At 36.5% G+C, this 20996-nt stretch overlaps 1 protein-coding gene across 1 annotated transcript; it reads left to right on the top strand.

The window, feature by feature from the left end:
* The first annotated feature begins 4876 nt into the window (after window positions 1-4876).
* On the top strand, window positions 4877-14328 carry LOC114355932 (uncharacterized). Its single transcript, XM_028308986.1, has 8 exons — window positions 4877-5051; window positions 5614-5850; window positions 7919-7985; window positions 8602-8776; window positions 11362-11595; window positions 11966-12127; window positions 13734-13871; window positions 14224-14328. Exons 1-8 carry the CDS (start codon window positions 4877-4879, stop codon window positions 14326-14328), a joined length of 1293 nt encoding a protein of 430 aa, XP_028164787.1.
* Window positions 14329-20996: the final 6668 nt, after the last annotated feature.

Genomic DNA, 20996 nt, shown 5'->3' with positions numbered 1-20996 from the left:
AAAATAAAAAATATAATTTAAAAAAAAAATCAGTGTCGTGGGAGAAAAATGAAAGCTGGAGAAATATGGCTCAAACTGTGTACCGACATCCCATAACTATTTGTTTTAATTGGTTCTAAAGGATGATTAAAGTACTTTTTTGCTAAAAAATCATGTTTCATTGAGTATTATGGTATTTTGTATAATCTAATAGGTGGAATACAATGCTGTCACAACTCACCTCGGTACCTGTCACAACTTACCTCGGTGCTAGGAGAGTTGTGACAGAGGGAGTGGTCTAAGAATTTGGTGATTTTCATAGAAACCCTAATACTTTAGTTAACTTTGGTGATTGTTTTGAAAACAGAAGGAACGGCGCCACATTAATTTGTATGATTCATAGCTGTGGAATGTTTTTTGAGCGAGATATGGCCCTTAAAGTAAAAATTGTCACAACTCTCCTAGGTCTCCCCTACGTAGGTTCCCTCGAGTGGGACGGATAGGTACCTAAATGCGTACATAGGTACCTACTTAATATTCTTAAAAACTCTTTTTAACTTATGGTCGAGAGCAATAAAACGATTTCTAAGAACACGGTATCTAGAGAAAAGAAAAAAACAGAATTTCATTTCTAGGACACTGATATTAAAAACTGAAAACTTTGTAATCATTTTGCTTTGTTAAAAGAAGGCCTAAAAAGTCTGGAACGTTCTTTAAAGGATATTTTCGGTGAAATATTTTCATTGAAGAGTATTAGCTGGATGACTTTTAATACTTTGATGGATGATCGACGAGGATGTCGTGTAAAATCTATATTATTTTTGAAGCAGGTAGGTACTCGCGATTGGGGTGGGGTGGTGCAATTCAACCTAAATGTTTTACTTGGCGTGCCGTCGTCTGAACCTATACGTATAATGTTATTTAGAGGCTATGTAATAACAGTATTGTGAGAACTGCTGCCGACAAACTGTGTCACAGTTTGGCAGAAAATATTAATGTTTACTGTGTGTATTTATATGGAATATAAAATAAATTAAAAAAAATAAAAATAAAATAAATATTATCAGAAACGATTTGGTAGTGATTAAACCAAAGAGAGAAAGGCCACGTGATCAAAAGCGTTAGTAGTACAATTAACTAGACAATATAATTTCAACTTTTTAAATACTGCACTCAATATCAATAGTGATAAATTCAAGTTTTCCGGAAAACAATGAAATAATTTTGAACAAATTGTATTACGCTATATTTCTTCCAAAATTAACCCTCTCAATGCTCGTGAAGCCGTAATGCAAAGTTGTGGTTCCAAGATTGACATCGTTGTATTATGTGTTCCGTATTTTATGTTCCTGTCTATTGGCTCGGTCAGCGTGCCAAGGAACACTGTTACACGCCCAACTCGAGGGTAATTTATTGCACTTCTTCCCCCGAGCTGAATCGATTCACGGTTAACACTTTATTGCAAATAGGAGTTGAAAGGACCGCATTAAGAAGAACGATGTAGTTGCAAGGAGTTTTGGAGAGTGAAATTATTTTAAAGGCAATTTTGTTCTTCAATTACTACATAAGTAAATCTGAGCTACAATTTTTAATGTGTTATTTCATCTTCATCATGAAGGTAGCAGGAAGGCGCTGGATGCAGACCGCTACTAATATCGGCCATTATGGAAATCATTGGGGGAGGTATACCTATGTTCAGCAGTGGACATCTTATAACTGAAATGATGATGCTGATGATGATTGCATTTTTAATACCGTTTATTCCTATTAGGTATTTCCAATTTAGAAGCAGTTTGTAGCCAAAGTCAATCCCGGATGGCAGAGATCAAATCAAATTATTACTCATATTACTATAAGATACCGGCACAAACTATAGCAAAATATGTATTTATTTATTCAAATGGGGTTTACATATACGACGCCGACACCGGATACTTTAGCGACAGCATTAACAAAATTATGACAGCATAGGGTTACTTATCTGCCGAAGATCGCCGAGAATAGCCTAATACTCGTAAGCCAATCACATGCCTCCGGTCCCAGAGACCGCACCACAACAATTAGCCCCGTAAATTTTGACGGCCCTGGAGAGGGTTAAAATGATAGTTCCATTTCACTTCGCAGTTAAATAACCATTGTGAGAAACTTTGTAGTTGAGAGTTCTGGGAGTTCTAGATAATGTAATAGGTACGCAAATTATGGGCGTACCTATTTATTAGATTTGTCAGTTATATAACTTGTTTAATTGTGATACTAATTGGAATAGAATAAAATAGAAAATCTTTATTGACACAGTACATATACATATTACTAATAATTAGTACATAAAAGATGGTTTTGTTAAAATATAAACCTTGTCATTTTTAAACTGTATCATTTAGTATCAAACTAAGAAAAGCTTTAACTATACTTTAACGGATATAAATATAGCNCCTTTTAGATCTGTGTCATCTTTCACGTTTAGTGATATACCGGGGTGGTTGAAACTTGATTTGATCCATCCACCCCGTTGAACGCTAAGACTATGACTACCGGGGTCGTTGAAACACTTTTTCCCATCCGCCCCGTTGACGGGGCAGATCCACCGGGGCCGTTGGGACTAACCCAGAAAAAGAGAAAAAGGGTAACAGCCCTAGATTTGAATATTGCCGCCTCCAGGTTTCACCTGCTTCTTCGTTTACTTTGGTATCATTTCTGACTTTATAGGTCGTCCCACGTATTGTCTGCCATCGAATGAAATAAGATTTATCTTGGTCTCGTCAGAAAACAGCACATTTCTCCATTGAGCAAAAGCCCAATGTCCATAGTTTCTTGCAAACGCCAATCTTGCTTCTTTGTGTTCCATCTTCAGTAGTGGAACTTTTCGAGCAACTCTTCCTACAAGCTTTGCCTCCACCAGTCGCCTTCTGTGCCTCTACCATGAGTTGCCATCGAAAACTTGTATTCGTATACTACAGTCGATAGAGTTTAAACGTGGATCGATGAAGTTTGCATTAAAATCATACCATGAGTTCAATTACCGTATACTTTACTCGCCAGCGATAATTCGATGGTTTTGTGATGTCATGTTGGTGAACATGTTAACGTATCCAACTTCACACTCTATGAATGGATGAATGAAAGAACGAATGCCGCTCCTTTCTAACTATATAGAAAAGATAGAGTAGGAAATAACAAAAATGTCAAAAATAACACTGCAAAATTTAAGTGTCCTAGAACAGTGTTTAAAGCTGAATTAACATGATGATTTTAAATTTGTATTGTTTATTTCTTGTCATTGCGACTTTGACGCAGCTGTTGTCATGACAACAGATAACAAAACATGTTTTGTTGAAGGATTATTGATGAATAATTTTCCACAAAAAAATGGATTTTAACCACGATAGGAAAATGAGAACCTGCGCCTATCCGTTTAAACCGATTGTAGAATTTATGGAAAGGTAAGTTATAATAATTAAAAATAACAAAAACTCACAAAGAAGCAATTCATTGCGTCAATAATAGTCAATGGTTTCTGAGTGCCTTAATGACGTCCCTTTTAACTGTAAATTTAGTACTTGCAAAAAGGTCGATGTGTGCAAATTGTTTATTGAATGCACTAACAAGTCGCGACAAGACTGAGTTTCGATTGTAATTTGTATAGTGCTGGGGAGTATCCAACAAAGATACGTTGCGGGTGCGATACTTCGGAGTACGAAACGTGATCATCGAGACCAAGTCCGGGCAGTCAATCCTGCTATTCACTACATCGGACAACAAAGCCATGTCCAGGACAACACGCCTGTGCTCCAGAGATAAGAGGTTATGCTCAATACAGCTTTCTGTGTAACTACTAATGCTATTACGACAGCGAAAGTTGAGGTGATTTATAAATATTTTTTGAATTCTTTCAAGACGGTTTTTGTAAACTTTGTACTGCGGAGACCATACGGAACCAGCATATTCCAAGACACTTCTAACGTATGCAAAATACACCATTTTGATTGCATCGATATCTGAGAATGGCTTACAGATGCGAAGAACAAAACCCAGATTTTTGTAAGCTTTGCCGATAACATATTCAATATGGTCGGATAGTATCATTTTATGATCGAAATACACGCCTAGATCCCTTACATTTAGTTTTCGACTGATTTCTACTCCATCGAAGTGATAACTGTGTGTGACCGGCTTTGGTTTCCGCGTAAATGTTATACACTCACACTTACCTGCATTGACAGTTATATTATTTTGCCTATAGTACTGAAGCAAACGATCCAAGTCCTTTTGTATTAATATACAGTCTTGTGTTGTGTTAACTTTACGAAAAATCTTTTTGTCGTCAGCGTACATCAGATAGCTAGTGTGTTGCATGCATGATCCTATGTCATACAGGTAAGCGCTGTAGAAAAGTGGTCCCAAATGAGAGCCCTGGGGGACTCCGGTAGGTATGTTTACAAAATTCGAACGATATCCGCCTATTACAACTGCCTGTGAACGATTGGAGAGATAAGATTTAGTCCACCGGAGCAAATCACCATGGATTCCGAGTGTTTGTAACTTGCTGAGCAGGATCACGTGATCCACACGATCAAACGCTTTTTCAAAATCAGTGTAGATCACGTCAACCTGCCCACCGCGATCCATATTCTCAAGGATGAAAGTAGAAAAACATGCCAAATTAGTAGTAGTGGACCGCCTTTGCATGAAACCATGTTGATGCTCCGGGATGGAACGTGAGAGCGTAGAATAAATCACGTTATATACCACACGTTCAAGGATTTTTGCTGCAGTGTTTAAAATGGAAATGCCTCTATAATTTTTTATATCAGTGCGTGATCCCTTCTTGTGTATAGGGACTATAAGTGCCGATTTCCATTTGTGTGGAAAGACTCCCTCACGCAGGGAACGGTTAAATATGAGTGTCAAGGGAAGAGCAAGTGACTTAGCGCACCGAGACCAAAACAGAGAAGGCAATCCATCACTACCAGCACCCTTTTTCGTGTCCAAGGTTTTCAACATGTTTTCAACTGCTGAACTGCTTATCTGCACGTTGGAAACTGTATCTATGCACAACGGCTCCGATAGTGGAGGTATTAAATTATTGCTAGGTACACCAAATACACTATGGNTTTTTGTCGTCAGCGTACATCAGATAGCTAGTGTGTTGCATGCATGATCCTATGTCATACAGGTAAGCGCTGTAGAAAAGTGGTCCCAAATGAGAGCCCTGGGGGACTCCGGTAGGTATGTTTACAAAATTCGAACGATATCCGCCTATTACAACTGCCTGTGAACGATTGGAGAGATAAGATTTAGTCCACCGGAGCAAATCACCATGGATTCCGAGTGTTTGTAACTTGCTGAGCAGGATCACGTGATCCACACGATCAAACGCTTTTTCAAAATCAGTGTAGATCACGTCAACCTGCCCACCGCGATCCATATTCTCAAGGATGAAAGTAGAAAAACATGCCAAATTAGTAGTAGTGGACCGCCTTTGCATGAAACCATGTTGATGCTCCGGGATGGAACGTGAGAGCGTAGAATAAATCACGTTATATACCACACGTTCAAGGATTTTTGCTGCAGTGTTTAAAATGGAAATGCCTCTATAATTTTTTATATCAGTGCGTGATCCCTTCTTGTGTATAGGGACTATAAGTGCCGATTTCCATTTGTGTGGAAAGACTCCCTCACGCAGGGAACGGTTAAATATGAGTGTCAAGGGAAGAGCAAGTGACTTAGCGCACCGAGACCAAAACAGAGAAGGCAATCCATCACTACCAGCACCCTTTTTCGTGTCCAAGGTTTTCAACATGTTTTCAACTGCTGAACTGCTTATCTGCACGTTGGAAACTGTATCTATGCACAACGGCTCCGATAGTGGAGGTATTAAATTATTGCTAGGTACACCAAATACACTATGGAAAAAAGAATTAAACGCATTACATATTCCCTCACCTTCAGTATACTCTACGCCCTCTAAACACATTTTTTTGGGGTAGCCCGACCCGCCTCGAGTGGCTTTTACAAAAGTCCAGAACAATTTAGGGTGTGTTTTGATACTATTTTCACAGCTTAATTTAAATCTGTCAAAACATTTCTTTTGAACACGGTGTTCTCTTTTTCGAAGCAATTTGAACTCATCGTAATCCAACATATTTCCAAATGTTTTCCAACGGCTATGAGCTTTAGTCTTCTCTTTTATGATTTTTATTAAGGCCGGCGTGTACCATTGAGGATATGTTCGCCTCCCTGTATTATAACTAAAGGGCACATGAGAACGTACACAAAAGTTGAGTATGTTATACATGGCGTCAACAGCCTCGTCCACAGTGCCCATACACAAAAGTGATTGCCAGTCCTGCTCTAAAATATATGAATTAATACTATCATAATCAGCCTTTCCGAAATTCCGCCGCGGAGCGAGCGTTTCACGCAAAGGAATAATTAATAAATCTAAAACTTCAAGGCAGAATGATGGATGCGCACGATCCTCTTTAAGCAGCGGTACACACGTTAGTATTTAAAACTAAAACTGGCTCGAATCATTTCGTGCATCTATTGAACCGTAATCTACACTTTGACACGCGATTTAATAAATACAGGTTTATGAGAAACTAGCTTTGTCCACGGCTTCGCCCGCGTGGACTTAAATTCGGTCTATCACAGAATAACTCTCGCGCGTGTTTTCCTTTCAAAAACTGGGACCAATAAAAGCTATCTTATGTTTTTCCTGGGTCCTGACCTATCTCTACAGGGTGTTAGGTAAATGGGTTTAAAAGCCGACACAAGCCCATGTTGTTAACATAATATGCATAAAATATTAAATGGTATGATGAATTCAAAAATTTATCAATTTATATGCACATGTTAACATGGGCTAGTGTCGGCTTATAAACCCATTTACCTAACACCCTGTATATCAAAATTTATTTAAATTGAATCAGTGGTTTAAGCATATTATAATGCAACAGACAGACAGAGTTACTTTGGCATTATTATTAGTATGGAAAATATGGATAACATGACACTATTTACTACTATGTCAGTTTGCTTGTGACTTTGGATCACTCTCGACTGCAGTATAAATAATAAAATTTACCAACTTTGAACTTAATTTCGTATAATCTTTTAACGATGTGTCGCTTAACATTTGTAACGATGTGTTTATTTATTTTGTGTATCTTAATCGTATCGTTATCGGTAAGTATTTATAAATTTTATAATTAACTAGCTGCCGCCCACGACTTCGTACGCGTGGATCCCGTTTTACCCCCTTCATCTAGATCAGTTTAGATTTTTTCATACAAAACGATTTTCCCGCTAATTCCCGTTCCCGTGGGAATTTCTAAGTATACTATAACCTGCCCCTGGGCTTCATACTCCTGAGTATGAAGAATAATTGTACCAAGTTTCGTTAAAATCCGTCGAGTAGTTTTTGTTTCTATAAGGAACATACAGACAGACAGACAGACAAAAATTTTACTGATTGCATTTTTGGCATCAGTATTGATCACTAATCACCCCCTGATAGTTATTTTGAAAATAGATTTCATGTTTCAGAATTGACCTCTCTACAGATTTATTATAAGTATAGATTTGCTCGTTGGTTCACCCAGCTTCTTACGATGAATAAGCTCAATAATAAACTACCTACCTATTTAGTACGCATTTTTTATGGAACTTAGCTTTAAGTAAGAGCAGCAACTTAATATATTACCCAAATACATACCTACCTATTTATAATTTTATTATGTATGTCATAAAGGTAGCAGGAAGGCGTTGGAAGCAGGCCGCTACGCTACCAACCGGGCAACATGGAAAGCATTGGGGGAGGCCTATGTTCAGCAGTGGACGTCCTATGGCTGAGATGATGATCATGATGATGATTATTATGTTTGTATCTAGGCTGGAGAAGACATGATAAAAGTGGAATCCAAATTCCGTATATTAGCGCCTCAGTTTATATGCCCTAAGGATGACAATGCTACTGTGGAGAAGCCTGATAACACCGTTATCACGTAAGTACGAGTATTTTAAGGCTCCTACTACGAATTGCATAAGTAATCTTGTTGTAAAATATTTTTTATTTATTATTATTAATAAAAATTGTATATTTGCGTAAAATAACACACATTAAATTGCGTTAAATCGCGGTTGGGAGAGGGGACGCGCATGCCACGGACCGGCAAACTTAGCGCGAACGGGTAGTAGGTACTTGATTAGATATAATCAAGCGTCGTTTCGAAATAAAATTACCCTACTGTCTGTAATGAAAACGGAAAATAGCTCGCAGACATTCAATTTAAAATTATTTATTGCATGTCACATGGGTAAGGGTTGGTAGAACACAGTACTGTAGTACATGACGTGACGCCCAGTAAAGGGGTTGCAAAAACTTAAAATAACATTTACATTTATCATTAAAAACAAACAATTCAAAAAATAAAATATAAAGTTTTTTGTCAATCCAAAATTTAGGCACCTACGCAGCGCTCAGTCTGCGAGTATCTTACAAGTCCTAACGTAAATAATAGTTCCTACTGCCATGATGTCTAGCACTTAGGCTGTCTATGCTAGGTCGATATTTAACAAATTAGATTCTGTCTGGAAGGAAAATGGAATATGTCTGTATAGCTTGCAGACAGCTGCAGACGCAGATATGCGTATAGACTGGACCGTGCGGTGGACTCCGCTGGTTGCGCCTACGCAGCGTTTTACTTTGCTGCTGTGGAAAGCGGTGCGAGCACTTGAAGCGCGACTGAATCAACCGCAGCCAGAGCCCTATGTTTATGTCATAGAGAACAGCCAGGTAAATCATTTTAGGATGAATATAAATCGTGTAGAAGCACTAGATTCGAGTACTTACTACATACAGAGGCAATACAGTCTTGGAATACACGTACCTACGTGGTAACACTTAGTTAAATCAGTAATTCCTGACCATTTTTGAAAATTTTTGACGCCTCCGTAGTCAAACCACTGTTTAAAGTCTAATTTTTTAGAAATCAGCAGAAATGTCATCAAATATGGCCAACTGATATAAAAATATTTTTAGTCTGTGAACTAGTGATGCGACAAAACCTCTCGTTAATCGCGAAGTGAAATATTGTAGTATTTGCGTATCATCGCCGGGTGATCGTCAAAATACTAAAAATATGCAACAAAGTCGCAACTAGGGTTTCTGCTCGAGCTTTCTCGAACTCGAGAAAACTCGAGAAATTTGGCTTCATTCGAGACGAGAAAAAAATTACCGGAGCTCGAGAATTCTCGAGTTTCGAATTTGAAGCTTTTAATATTCTTGAAAGCCTATTTTCTTAGACAAAAGTAAGTTTTTAATTATTTAATAGGTTAACGTTGCTTTTAGAACCGGTCTACTCTTTCCTTTTTTACCCGACTGCGTGACGCAATGGTAATGTGTCTAACAGCCTATGTATGTATGTTTTTGAAGCACTATAGAGACCAAAATCTTGGGTCGATTTTTATGATTCGCACGTCAATCGATTTCTCTTAGTCCGGTGAGTGTCACTAAAGACATGACGTTGGTAAAAATTCAATATGGCGACTACCGGACGCCATATTGTGAAACTCAACGAACTATGGCATGTGAGGTATCGTTAAATTTGTTTTAACTGTGAGAGTGACACTTGTGGTGACACTGGGTATATCAAAATTGGAAAATATAGAAATGGCCGATTTTTGGCGCCATAATATGTATTAAAAAATATCTCAAAACCTATCAAGTGGGGTATCAATAAAGGATTTTAAAATAGCTTGCAAAATGTATGCTCTTTAACAAAAAACCCAACTGGGTAAAAATGAACTGAAAAGATAGAAATAAGACAAAGTGTTGACAAATGTAGTTGGAGGCATCAAACACTTATCATCATATCATCATCAACAGTCCTTTACAGTCCACTGCTGGACTATGAGCCACCTCCGCGGGAAGAGTAGGGGTTGGTGACAAATGTATTCCATTCTGCCGTCACCACACGGCTTATCATCAACTACTTATCACCAACAAAAAAAAATAGTCATTGATGTCTCAGACTGCATTTGTGAACACTTTGTCTTGTACCTATCTTTTCAGTTCATTTTTACGTAGTTGGGTTTTAGTTTTTTTGTATTAGATTTTAAAAAACCTGTGTTTTTATCAAATTTCAACCGATTTCAACAATTTTAATTAAAAGACTCGAGACCCGAGAAAACTCGAGACTTTGGCCTCGAGAATTCCCGAAACTCGAGAAAAAAAATAGGTCGAGAAATCAGAAACCCTAGTCGCAACGAATGTGAACTGATTATGAAATTTTCGAGAACAGGAAACAAACTGTATGCACAGATGTAATCAAAAAACACACTGGATAATAAAACAATCAATGATATCCGTAAAGTTATTAAACTTCAAATAGTTGCAAAAAATTCTGTTTGACAGTGTTGCTACTAGTGTTAGTTTTCTTAAAAATAAACAATGGAACAATACGTAAGCATAATTGCATAAAAAAGTAAAATAATTTCGTTTAAATCAAACCGACTAAAAATTAAACTGACTCCGAAAAAGTAAACACTAAAAGTAGAAAAATAATTTTACGTTATCTCCAATATTGTTGTACTGAATATTGGAAAACTAAACAAAGTATCGTGTATTTTTTATTTAAAATTAATCAGTAATTGGAATAAGTGAATACTTAAAATAATATCGATTAAATTTACAGATTATTGTCTATGACTCACAGGTTACGGCACTGATGTGTCAGAGACAAGTCATAGACAATATGGAGATAACACATGATTTTAAACGTCAAGTCAATTTGACAAGTCTCACAAATTTTCATCGTCCACGTATTTTGCTAAAATAATTTGTTTCAAAGATTGATTTCAAACTTGTATAAACGTGAAAATAAAGTTGGTTTCATGGGCTTGTTAAATAATGTGTATGATATTATGAACACGTAAGTGATTATGGTGTAATTGTGTATGAAAGTGTTTGTTTACATCTCTGCTGGATTCTAAAAAATCAAGGTATAGATAGTTCTAGTTATTAACCTGGTTGCCTAATCAGAAAAATAACTCTATCTTTCGAAAGAGAAACCTATTAAATAAATAAAAAATAAAATAAAATAAAAAAGAGCACATTAAGCCTTCAGTTTATCCGAAAGACTCATAAACGCTCTTAAAACCTCAATATTAAGACCTCAGTATTGGGACTTCAGTATTGTGACCTCAACCAACTTTGAGGTCACAATACCCACATAGATGAAGGAAAATATTTTTACATCTTTCTAATTCATTTATTCACTCACACGACAATACAATCGTAGTATAAACCTAAGGTAATACAAAATATGTAGATTCAGTAGATTAGATCTGTTTGTTCAAAGCTGTTTAAATTGTCATCAGATGCTGAAAGGCGTGAACTACATCTTCAACGTCAGCTCGGTCGAATCGAACGGTGACGTCAGCGAGCCCAAGTGCTTCAACATCGACAACACGCAGGGCGACCATGAGCTGACGATCGAGGGTCGAAGCGATATGTTTTCCGTCGTTCTGGTGGGCGCGCAGGCGGCTTTGGCTGACGTGACGTATGTGGTCGAAGCGCAAGTTACTACCTGTACACCCACACAGGATTATTATGTAAGTAAATACATACCTAATCTAATCGTCACCTTTAAAGCGTCTGCCCAACCCATCTGGCCAGTGTGGGGAGTATAAGACAAATCTTTACTTGCCTCCTGAAGTCACAAACAAGCCTACCTAAAAAACCTATTGGAAGCGATCTCATAAAGTTTGCTTTATTAATCTATGTAAAGTTCAAACAAACCTTAATTAAATTGTGGGGTAGGTAATAAATAATATGGTCCCTGGGAATCGAAGCAAGACCTCCGATCAATAGTTTTTAACTCTCTAACCACTAGTTAATCTATAGAGGCATTCTATTTTATATTACCTGACCTCCGAGCTAAACTATGGACAGCTAGAAATATTAACTCAATGTTATTCCTAGTTTGCCTGGAGTGTGCAGAGTCTTAGCACTGATGATATGGTGAACGTCTCACACATACAAGGATCGAGGTTGGAGGTCCCTCCTCACACTCTGAGACCTGGCTTGGTTTACAGCGCGTCGTGCCAAGTCATACGGGCTAGCAACGGGAACTTTATTACGCAGGTAAAATGGCGGAAAGGTCAGCTATTACACTACAATTTTATACACCATGCGTTCCATTGTATCACCAGCAGCCATTAAACGCTTAAGCTCAGCCCCCAAGCCCAACCTTGAAAAAGGATTTGCGCTTCGAAATACCTGCGCGACAGATAAGAACCTCGTTAAAGCGAACCACGCACAGCGGTTACAATACAATTTGCAAAAACACAGAGATACGTTCTTTTGTAAGTCAGCACTCATAAAACGCTTAGGACCAGTCCCGTGCGAAGCCTTGAAGAAGGATTTGCTTAAAACTACCTGTGAGAATTGGCGAATCGATGTTTGTTTATGGCTCCACTAAGTCTCGGCGCCAGGCCAGACCTGTATTGTTAACAAAAAAAGTGTCTGTATTAGTAAAAGTAACGTAAAAGTTAGTACAGACATGATGTCTAGCACTTAAGCTATGCCTACTACGAGTAGGTATTGGTCAATTCTTAACTACTTATTAGATTCTAATAGTGAGCTCGTTTCGGAAAAAAAAACAGTCTGGAATGAAAATGGAAATTATTGGAATTATTTGTCTGTATTAGCTTTCAGACAGCTGCAGACGCAGATAATGCGCTGTGTCACGTTATGTATTAGAGCGGTTGGACACCACTGGGTGCGCCTACGCAGCGCATAAGCCTTGTTCGCACTAGCTAAGTAATTTAGTAAAGTAAATCACCATAAGTAACTAAATTAACATAAAGAAAGATGGATTGGCTTGACTAAACGATTAAGAGCTGATTTTACCATCGTCGGATAACTTTTAACTGAAAAATAAGTTAGGCACATTGACAGTTTCAGTATGAGGAATACGTCAAAATGACAAGTTTATTCTTCAGTTAAAAGTCATCTGACGATGGTAACATCAGCCCCTAGTAACCTAATTGCTTGATGTTCAGACACGTTTAGCTACTAAATTATTCGCCACTTGACTAAATTTCTCGATTAGTGCCAACGAAACTTTAGTCCGCGAGTAGTCAAGTACCTAGCATAAAATAGTACTGCCATGATGTCTAACACGTACCCTAGTATAGCCTATGTATTGGTCGATCCTCAACAATTGGATGCTGTTTGGAATGATAATAGTTTAATGGATAATGTCTATGGCTATGCACTTACCTCACGTGAGTGCAATTTAAAAAATCTGACTATAAAATTTGGGGATATCAATAAAAAGTTTTGAAGTAGATGTACTAATCTCATAGTAAAAATAATATGCCCTTTATAAAAAATAACTAATGTACAATTTACTCAATTTAATTTTAATTCTGTCTATCTGATATCGTTACTAATTTAAACGTGAAGTGACTCTGTCTGTAATACTTTCACGCCTAAACCACTGAACCGATTTTGATGAAAGGTTATAAATAGTTTTGAGTCCCGGTAAAGGACATAGGTGGTTTTTGAAATAGGGACGCGTCACGCGCACAGTAAAGTTTTTCTGTGACGAGAGTATCAAAATCAAAGCTGCCGGTAAAAGCTCGAATAAAAGAAATACCTTTTTAAATAAATAAACTAAAACATTTGAGATTACTTATAATAACCCTGTCGCTAACTTCAGTTTAGGTAAATCTATTTATTTCAGACCAGTCTACCTTTCGGGGTACGGTTTCGTGGATTAGAAGTGTACCTTAGCATTGACTATTTACGGGTGACAATTAACCAGCCTTTCTCCATTGAATCGATTGTAATCAACCACGATTACTATGGTAACCCTGTCACAGTAAGTATGTACTCGTATGTTTATTTTATACTAATATTTTAAGGTTGAAGTGTTTATTTGTATGGTTGAACGCGCTAATCTCAGGACATACAGGTTCGATTAAAAATATTTTTATGTTGGATACCTACTCCATCAATTGATGAAAATCTCACTACAACAAATATTTATTGCAAAAACGGGAAAAAATATACAAAAGATTTAAACTTCACCGACCGAAGTCTAAAAGAACTGTTACCTAGTTTAATTTTGAAAAAACTTTGACGAAGTGTGTCAAAGAGATGATTATAGATATACTTAATGATAAAATTTAATCATCATGAAATATTTTATTTTATTTTATCTTTGATTTTAGTTCGCGTGGAAATGCACATACAATGATGAAGACTGTAATATAGAAACCGATTTGGACGGAGAAACTTTGATCTTTCCTTCTGGACTATGCGATGACGGCGAGTAAGTATTATAATATTAATATCTACAACGCTTTTTTTACCTATACAGGGTGTTAGGTAAATGGGTATATGAGCCGACACTAGCCCATGTTAACATGGTCATATAAATGGTATGGCGAAGTCAGAAAATTGATATCTTCATTTTAATTATTTTAATTTTCATACAAATCGGATTTTATAAAATTTATTTTGTATGAAAATTAAAAAATAATAGAAGCGTTTTACCTTACAATAAAACGCATATTAAATACTTACCTTATTCAAAGCTTAATAATAATGAGATAGGCTTTCCATTTTTCGTGCTATTTCCTACCTTTTTCTTCTCCTTTACTTCCGTTTTACACAGCTACTAGCGCCATCTGGCGTTTCCCCCCACCAGGCAGTGTTCGCGATTGCGAACTTCTAGCGTCATTGCACGATTTTATACCAGCAGGCAGGATTAAAATTTAAGCTTTGAATAAGGTAAGTATTTAATATGCGTTTTATTGTAAGGTAAAACGCTTCTATTAAATAGCTTGACCTTATTCAAAGCTTAATAATAATGAGACATGTCTGTTATCGCCTGGTGGTGGAAGAAACGCCAATGTGAGTTAATACAGTATTTAATAAAAAANATGGATGCATTCTGCCTTGAAGTTTGGGGATTTCACCACAATAGTCCAGCAGCAGCAGGGTTCGAATTTCGAGTAAGTGATCTCAATATCGTCGTCGTTTCAGCCGAAAGACGTCCACTGCTGGACAAAGGCCACCCCCAAGGATTTCCACGAAGACCGATCCTGCGCCAGCCAGATCGTCGGTCCACCTAGTGGGAGGCCTGCCCACGCTACGTCTTCCGACTCGTGGTCGCCTCACTCGCTCAATAAGTATACTCGTAAGTGAATTGTGACCAAAAACCATTTTTTTGGCGATTAGGTATACTTTTTAAAACCTCTATCAATCAACTTTAGAAATACTTTTAATTTTAAGCTTAAATTGTTTTCCTCTTTATAAACTGAACTGTCACTCGTTAACTCCTTGCAAAACATCAGCTTGACCAAAGATTTCAGAATTGAAAACTTGATAAGGCACAGCGTTGGTTAACTTGCTAACTCAAACTCTACATTTTGTGTTTAAAAAGCAAATTTTATCTTTAATAATATTATAAGGCTGAAGAATTTGTTTGGTTGAAAATTCTTTGTATTGGATAGCCAATTTATCGAGGAAGGCTTTAGGCTATATAACATTAGCCTACAGTCAATAGGGGCGGAGCAGTAAAGAAAAATGTTACAAAAACGGGAAATATTAGTCGTTATTTTCACGCGTACGAAGTTGCGAGAACAGCTAGGATTTATTTTATTTTATTTTATTTTATTTGTTTAACAATGTTTCAACAGCATTAAATTGTACATAAATGTGCAGGAAGATACAACTTGAACATAAGCCAATTAAAGAAACACATTCTATTAAACATTTTTAAATAAGTTAACGTGGGTAGGTAAGTGAACTCTAAAACAATATATATTTAGGTTTATAGCTAATTTTACATTTCAAACATCTATGCCGAACCCTATTTTGTGCTATTGTATTATTGTGAATGCGTAGGTGTTCAGCTAATTTCTGTAGCTCGTGCTCTGATGGAAACAGAATTATCACGTAAAACAAATAAAAAGGAACGGTTAAGGCGAGTAAATAATATATTACATTAATGTCTCTGTAGCGTGTGAGCTCTAAGAGAAGGGAAAATATTAAATTATGGATAACCTTTGACATTTATACGTAAGTTTTTCTTTTAGGTAGCTCTTGTGAGACTAACGTCCGATTCCCATATTCAATCCTTGTCCAAATCTGGATCACAACTATAAATAATATAAAATAGCCTTATAAACAATTTGAAAATGTAAAAACATCGAAAACCTACGCCAGACCTACGTCATTTTATAAAAGCTGAAAGTTTGTCAGCGTATACTCCCAATATAGGTTAGAATGCTGGCGAATCATGAAGTTTGGGTCATCGTGGCTTTGGCAGCTATCCTAAAAAAACTGTCTGGCAAGGAGTTGGAACTGTCAAAATTATCTGGCTGATGTGGAAACAACTTCTAATCAATGCCCAAATAAAAAATTACATTTTTTGGTGTAACGTAAGAAGAATTACAGTCTATTGAATATACAGAAAAAAAATACAGCTTTACTACAGTGCCAGTGTGTCATTGGGACAATATCATAATGGGAACTCAAGGCTATGTTATTTGAAAAAAAAAAAAAAAACTACATTTTAATAGGTACGAGTATACCTACCAACTTAAATCCTTGTCGTACATTTGCATAAAAGAATATGGAAAATATTGTCCATTTTGTCCCCGCGGTTTACAGACCCAGTCTCAGTCCCCGTCCTCTTTTTACTGCCATAAATTACGTAGATTAGAAGGGGATAGAGCGCTGTGTCACTGGGTAAGCTGTTCAAGGTCCAATACATTGCTGGGAAAATTATACCCACCGACATTTTGGAGACGGAATACAAGAAACCGGTTTTAGGTTGAATGAACTTCCTTGGGCGGGATTTGCCCTTCCCTTATCTTTCTTTGTATAGACTAGCTGTGCGGCGTCGCGGCTTCGTAGTGACATCGTTTGAATAATTTTTCCCGTTTTTTTCCAATATTGATGCTTCAACTCCTATCGATCGTAGTTTGATGCTAATATATTAATCCTTGATAAACTGAATATCCGATAAATAATCAATTCGTACCAGCAGTTTCTGAGAGTAGAGTCAACGTAAACCATACAAACTCTTCCTTGATAAACGTCTAAAAAGACATATTACTAGAAAATAACTGTGTTTAAAAACTGTGTATTAGTCCAAAAATATAGGTAACAGATTAGGTATTTTTAATTAGCAAGATAACTAGCCTTAATGTAGCATTAAAACCTCAGTATAAATACTAGTACTACCTAAAACTAGAAATTCTGAATACCTTCACACAGAAATTACTTTAAAACTGATTAAACCTGTGCAGTTCTATTCCTTTTATTACTTTAAAAAGTTTTTCAATTTCCCAACATTATTGAAATTGACGGCAAAATGAACAAGAACGGGTGATAAATTGCAGAAACATAAACTATTACTCATTTATACTAGCTGCAGTTGAATCAACCAATTCATTCTTTTGTTTTACTTTTGCTCCCGACGCGGAGCCGCGGTGGAATTAATAATAATTTTATTATTTTCTCCGTGAGTCTGTTAGGGTGCTGACACACTCAGAAAATTGTGCTTATAACTAAAGTAATTTTGTCCTTTGTGGACCTTTGATGCGCAAGCTTACATCTGAGCAAACACATCCTAAGCCCACAAGATGTAAAACATATAATTATATTGGATGCAGGACTCGGAGGCGAACTGTAAGGAAAATAGCGGCGATCACAATACATCAGTACCGGTCGTAGTGCGTGGTGATATTCGGATTTCATAGAACCAGATAAGCCGCTCAAAGAAAAAAAATAAAAAGTAATTTTGTCCCGTTAGTTATATTATTAACTTCTTAAATAACAATAATCTCACTACAAAAAATCTACATAGGTAAAATTCATCGTTCGTTCGATCATTCCGTACTTACATAAAAATAATCTTCGTACAAAGTCGAGTAATTTTAAAATAAAAAGGAGGTTTTAAGATTGTACTTTTCATATCTCAAGTTCAAAAAATGTTCTTAGCTCTGTTTTTACAAAGGTAATATTTTTTTAATCAAAAAAGTAGGTATGTAGTGCGTAATGATTAAAAGTATTGTTAATATCTGCCAGATATCTGGTATAACGTTGGATTTAATTGAATAAATATGAATTTACAGAGTCAGAGGAAAGTGTTTTCCCCAAAGTAAGAATCTGTTAATCTTTTTAGATAATATATTATTTACGCTGTTAACATAGAGAGTAAAAAACATGTCCCATTTTCTTTGTTTTATTTTTAGCATGTAAATGGATAAAGGTAGCAGGAAGGCGCTGGATGCAGGCCGCTACCAATCGGGCGATGTGGAAGTCATTGGGGGAGGCCTATGTTCTGCAGTGGACGTCCTGTGGCTGTAATGATGATGATGATGATGATGATGGTGATGTAAATGTTTGCTTTTATTTGTTCATGTAATTTTAAAGGACAATATTTTTTATTCGTGGCTTGTTGTAAATGTTTATTTTAATTATGAAATGAGAAGGCGTGGAAAATTTTCATTGATGTGGAAAATGTGTCTATACTGAAAACATGAATACAACATCAAAATTTTAAATATAATGAGTAAGTGTTAATTAAATAAAGTAGATAGTCAAAGAAAAAAATCGACGTTTTATGTTCATAATTAGGAAAGACACTTTGAAGTATTGACAGTACTTTTTACATTACTACAGTTTCTCTATTATGCTGTGTGAAATTGGGAACAATATCGGAATTTAGCTTAAACTGAGTATGAACGAGCCTTACTACGCTCGTCGTGCCCGTCTTTCGAGCTAGTTTTCTTGAATTTTCTTTTCCAGTGACAATTTTATTATGTAATTTTTATTCCCTCTATTATCTTTAAATGTTTTTAAACAGGTGAAAATTATTGTTTTATTCATATTAAAGAGAAATTGCAAAAGTATGTTTAAAATTAGCCTCGGTTTGACGAGAAAATTATCGAGAGATTTAAGTTACCCGTCATTATGGAAATCCATGGGGCCTTTCGCCCGTATTCACAAACATTACTATGAGGTCTCACAGTGCGCGTGGATGCACAGGGTCACACTGTACACACGAACCAATCACACAGCTCTATTCAACGCTGTCCGTTCAATTTTCTGTTTTACTTAAGCAAGCATCGTTTGTGAATACGGGCGTTTGTCCAGTAGTGGACGATATTAGGTTGTAACGAACAAAGGAATGAAATAACCTAGGTCATGAATTTTAGAATCGACAAGTCTTAGGCCCGGTTTTTTGATTCGTAGCTAAAATAACCAATAGTCAAAAGACAATGCCGGAAATTGGCGTCTTTTTTTTTTCGCGCGGCCATCGACCAAACTTTGTTTTTTGATTACAAAATAGTGTAATAAACCAAACTTACTATGACATGTATACCTCTAAACTCAGTCTGAACTGAGTTACGAGCATTAGAAGTTTGATGATTTTCATACTAGATTTGCTTTTTGCGCGCAAGTTTTGTAAGAAAATGCAACAAAATAGTGACATTGTATGTGGAAACAAACAATACCATCCATTAAAGGCTCCAGACATCAGTGTGCAGCAGAATCAGCGCAATAAAAAAATAGCGCAATATTTTGTTGCAATTTCTTACAAAACTTGCGCGCAAAAAGCAAATCTAGTATGAAAATCATCAAACTTCTAATGCTCGTAACTCAGTTCAGACTGAGTTTAGAGGTATACATGCCATAGTAAGTTTGGTTTATTACACTATTTTGTAATCAAAAAATAAAGTTTGGTCGATGGCCGCGCGAAAAAAAAAAGACGCCACCTTCCATACAAAATCTGGCATTGCCATTTGACAGATGTTTTTCGAACAATGGTTAGCTTGACTTTTAGTACATTTTTAACTATTTGTTTACATTTTGTTCATATTTAACCATTAGTAGCAAAATTTAACAATTGGTGGTTTTAACTAAGAATCAAAAAACTGGGCCTTAGGCTGAGTTGCACCACCTAACTTTGTACCACCGTAACTTTAACGATAACCAGTGTTTTTCGTATGGAGTTTGACAGATTTTTGACGTTTGTCAAAGTTAAAGTAAGATGGTGCAACCCAGCCTTAGTTCACACGACAGTACGTCAAGCTATAGGTACACCGTGGCATCTTATGCACTTATATTAAGAGAGATTTTGCAACGAAAATATGTATAGTTCGATATGTTGCCGTCTGTACATCTCTATAGAATGAAACTTCTGCATACGATGAAGAAATGTGAAAAGGGATTTTTATTTCTCCAAAAGTAAACATAAACCGACGCTCGTTGGCATACATAGACATTGCTTCGCTAGGGTTGCCAAAATCTTTGCAGTAACATTTCGAACGAATGGGGTTGGCGAAATGTTTAAATGTTCTGATTGTTTCAGTTTCAGTGTGTCGTTTGACTCTGTGTAATATACAATTTGATTTGACTTCAGAAAATGGATGTAAAATTAAAAGTCCCGTCTATCAAGCGGGCTTTATCTATGCGGGCTTTGCAATAATTTAATAACCTTGAAATAACTTTATGAAGTTTTCGTCTTTGCAGTTTTCCTATATCCTTATAAGACTGGCTTCGTTCTGACACTGTGTTGTTATGGGCCTTGCCCGAAATAAATAACTTATTTTATTTATGAACCAAAACGATCCAAAGCCTGAAGTAAGTAATTTTAAAGGCTGTTACCTATACATTTAAAATTGAGGTGTTTTACTAATAAATAACTAAAACACATTTAACACTAAATATACTAAGAAACTAACTCTGGAGCTTCAACTGTCTAATCTTTATTAATAACTATAGTTTATTTTGAAAATAAACAAAACATAAACAAAAACGAACTGACAAGTTACCACCACGAAATTGTATTAAAGAAACAAACCAACCCGGAGCTGGCTTCGTGTTATTTCAAACTAAACCTACTTTACAGCTGTAAAACCGGCCAAATCGAGCCATAACCGGATTCTGGCAGCCCTGCGGGGGCGTTAATAAAAACAAATGG

The sequence above is a fragment of the Ostrinia furnacalis genome, unplaced genomic scaffold (genome assembly GCF_004193835.3).
Source record: "Ostrinia furnacalis isolate ACB-3 unplaced genomic scaffold, ASM419383v2 OfSCF0208, whole genome shotgun sequence".
NCBI classification, from domain to species: domain Eukaryota; kingdom Metazoa; phylum Arthropoda; class Insecta; order Lepidoptera; family Crambidae; genus Ostrinia; species Ostrinia furnacalis.
Note: the sequence above shows the minus strand (reverse complement) of the source record. Positions and strands in the feature narration are given on the sequence as shown.